The sequence below is a fragment of the Protobothrops mucrosquamatus genome, unplaced genomic scaffold (genome assembly GCF_001527695.2).
Source record: "Protobothrops mucrosquamatus isolate PMUCROS unplaced genomic scaffold, P.Mucros_1.0 scaffold3271, whole genome shotgun sequence".
Taxonomy (NCBI): domain Eukaryota; kingdom Metazoa; phylum Chordata; class Lepidosauria; order Squamata; family Viperidae; genus Protobothrops; species Protobothrops mucrosquamatus.
Window position 1 is genome coordinate 24,738 of NW_015389263.1, and position 3,320 is coordinate 28,057.

The window sequence follows — 3,320 nt, forward strand, 5'->3', positions numbered from 1 at the left end:
CTTTGTTGCTCTTCTCTGTACTCTTTCTAGAGTCTCAACATCTTTTTTACATCGTGGTGACCAAAACTGGATGCAGTATTCCAAGTGTGGCCTTACCAAGGCCTTGTAAAGTGGTATTAACACTTCACGTGATCTTGATTCTATCCCTCTGTTAATGCAGCCCAGCACTGTGTTGGCTTTTTTGGCAGCTGCAGCACACAGCTGGCTCACATTTAAGTGATTGTCCACTAGGACTCCGAGGTCCCTCTCGCAGTTACTACTAATGAGCAAGGTATCCCCTATGGCCTATACTATACCTGTACATTTGGTTTTTCTTGCCTAAATGTAGAACCTTACTTTACAAAGCAGCCAGATGCAACTCTGTACACAGGTGGTCCTCGACTTACAACAGTTTGTTTAGTGACCGTTCAAAGTTACAAGGACACTGAAAAAAGTGACTGACGCCCGTTTTTCACACTTACGACCGTCACAGCATCCCCATGTTCCCTGATCAAAATTCAGATCCTCAGCAACTGACTCATATTTATGACGGTTGCAATGCCCCGGGGTCACATGATCCCCTTTTGCAACCTTCTGACAAGCAAAGTCAAAGGGGGAAGCCAGGTTCACTTAACAACCATGTTCCTGACTTAACATCTCTAGTGATTCACTTAACAACGGTGGCAAGAAGGGTCATAAAATGGGGGAAAACTCAACTTAAATATGTCTCACTTAGCAACAGAAATTTTGGGCTCAGTTGTGGTCGTAAGTTGAGGACTACCTTTATTGCCTTTTTAAAATGTTTTTCAACTTTTGTTTTCGTTTTTAAGAATCCCATTACTCTAGTCAACCCTCAATTTTTGTGGTCATAAAATGAGGACTACCGGCATTTCAGGCTAAAATCATGCTTAAATTCCCGTGAGCCATACCCACTCATGACTTCCAAATGGAGCTGTCCCGAGACTGTGAGGAATGCTGGAATACCGAAGAAATTGTGTTCTTCTCCGGGTTTTCTCTCTTCATTTGCAGGCTGCAGGAATTAAATAGTCGAAAAATTAATTAATACATTCGGAAACTGGGTTAATCTCTCCCCAAAGGCAGCCAAACATCGGCCCTCTGAGTGTTTTGAAAACGTGTGACTTGCAAAGGAATGTATTGAAATAAAAATAAATAAATTTAGCAGTGTATCCTAGTGACGAGCGTGCAAAAATCACAACAGCTCTGCAGAAAGATCCGTAGAGTAAGCCTTGCAGGAAAAAAATAGCCCTGGAGCGTACAAATTTCACAAATCAATGAATCATTTGGAATAATCAAGCATGATTTCCCCCCAAATCATTCTTTGATTACAAAATACAAACAATACATTGTAGAATACAGATCAAAACTAAGTAGTACAGCGGTGTCTGTACAATAGAAACTATAAGCTGCTTTCTGGCAAGCAAAATAGGAAACATTTTGGTCTAGTGGCTAAATCACCAGCTAAAAGCCAGGAGATGGTGAGTTGTAGTCGCACCTTAGGAACGGAAGCAACTGGGTGACTTTGGGCCAATCACCAGGAGACAGTGAGTTCTAGTCCCGCCTTAGGCATGAAAGCCTTAGGCAATAAAGTTGGAAGGGACCTTGGAGGTCATCTAGTCCAACACCCTGCTCAGGCAGGAAACTCTATACCATTTCGGACAAATGGCTATCCAGTCTCTTCTTAAAAACTTCCAGTGTTGGAGCATTCACCGCTTCTGGAGGCAGGTTGTTCCACTGGTTAATTGTTCTCACTGTCAGGAAGTTTCTCCTTATTTCCAGGTTGCTTCTCTCCTTGATTAGTTTCCATCCATTGCTTCTTGTCCTGCCTTCAGGCGCTTTGGAGAATAGCTTGACTCCCTCTTCTTTGTGGCAACCCCTGAGATACTGAAAGACTGCTATCATGTCCCCCCTCGTCCTTCTCTTCATTAAACCAGACATATCCAATTCCAGCAACCGTTCCTTGTATGTTTTAGCCTCCAGTCCCCTAATCATCTTTGTTGCTCTTCTCTGTAGTCTTTCTAGAGTCTGAACATCTTTTTTACATCGTGGTGACCAAAACTGGATGCCGTATCCCAAGTGTGGCCTTACCAAGGCATTGTAAAGTGGTATTAATACTTCACATGATTTTGATTCTATCCCTCTGTTAATGCAGCCTAGCACTGTGTTGGCTTTTTTGGCAGCTGTAGCAAACGGCTGGCTCATATTTAAGTGATTGTCCACTAGGACTCCGAGGTCCCTCTCATAGTTGCTACTATTGAGCAAGGTACACCTATACTATACTTGTGCATTTGGTTTTTCTTGCCTAAGTGTAGAACCTTACTTTTTTCACCATTGAATTTCATTTTGTTAGATAGCGCCCAGTGTTCAAGTCTGTCCAGATCCTCCTATATCTTAAGCCTGTCTTCTGGAGTGTTGGCTATTCCTGCCAGCTTGGTGTCATCTGCAAATTTGATGAGTTCCCCATCTATCCCCTCGTCCAAATCGTTGATGAAGATGTTGAAGAGCACTGGGCCCAGAACAGAACCCTGGGGCACCCCACTACACACTTCCCTCCATGGAGATGTGGTTCCATTGGGAACCACACGCTGAGTATGGCTGATCAGCCAGCTAAACCAACACCTTGCTTAGTGCCAGGGATTCTAGTCTCCATTATGGTCGTAAATCGAGGACTATCCCTAGGCTGAAAAAGTCCGAAGCACCTCAACCAATTCTTTTTCCTTCCCCCCCCCCCAAGCAGCTGAACTTGTTAGGCCAGCAAACGGTGCCAAACTGAAGCAAAGATAATTGCTTGTTTATACAAAGGGTTGGAAGTGACGGGGTCACAAGGAAGAGGCTGCCAAATGGAACTGTCCAAAAAGGGCTTTTTTTTTTTTTTAGAAATAAAATGCTCTTTTAAAAAAAGAAGAAGCAGAAGCAGTTTCTATCCAACCCTTAGGACATTTGGCATGGCTGGGGAGAGAGAGGGAGAGGAGGAATCTGGTTCATTTTTGCTCCGGGAGCAATTAAATTAAACCTGCTAAGCATGTTCACCTTTTCCTAAATTAAGTTCATCTGTTAAAAATCGAGCGCTGGCGAGAAAAAAAACCAAACCCGAGTTTTACCCTGCCAGTATTTTATTGCCCTTGTTTTCCTACTGCCCCTTAAACCAAGCCATCATCTACGCAACAGACGAACAAACAGCAAGAAGACTCTTCTATACGTGCAGAGACATGAAACGGTAAACAAGAATCCCCAAATTTGGCATCCGAATGAAGGAGAACCAAACGGGCAGCGTGCAAGATGTAAAGCCAGCTAAATTACCAGTTTCGATTTGGTTACGGGGC

At 43.4% G+C, this 3,320-nt stretch overlaps 1 protein-coding gene across 1 annotated transcript in view; it reads right to left on the reverse strand.

Moving 5' to 3' along the window:
- The window catches only part of LOC107297380 (probable asparagine--tRNA ligase, mitochondrial), a 41,020-nt gene that overhangs the window by 23,833 nt on the left and 13,867 nt on the right, over positions 1-3,320 (reverse strand). The window contains exon 7 of the mRNA XM_015826744.1: positions 909-1,009. Within this exon, the coding sequence (XP_015682230.1) occupies positions 909-1,009 (101 nt within the window). The remainder of the gene's footprint in view (positions 1-908; positions 1,010-3,320) is intronic.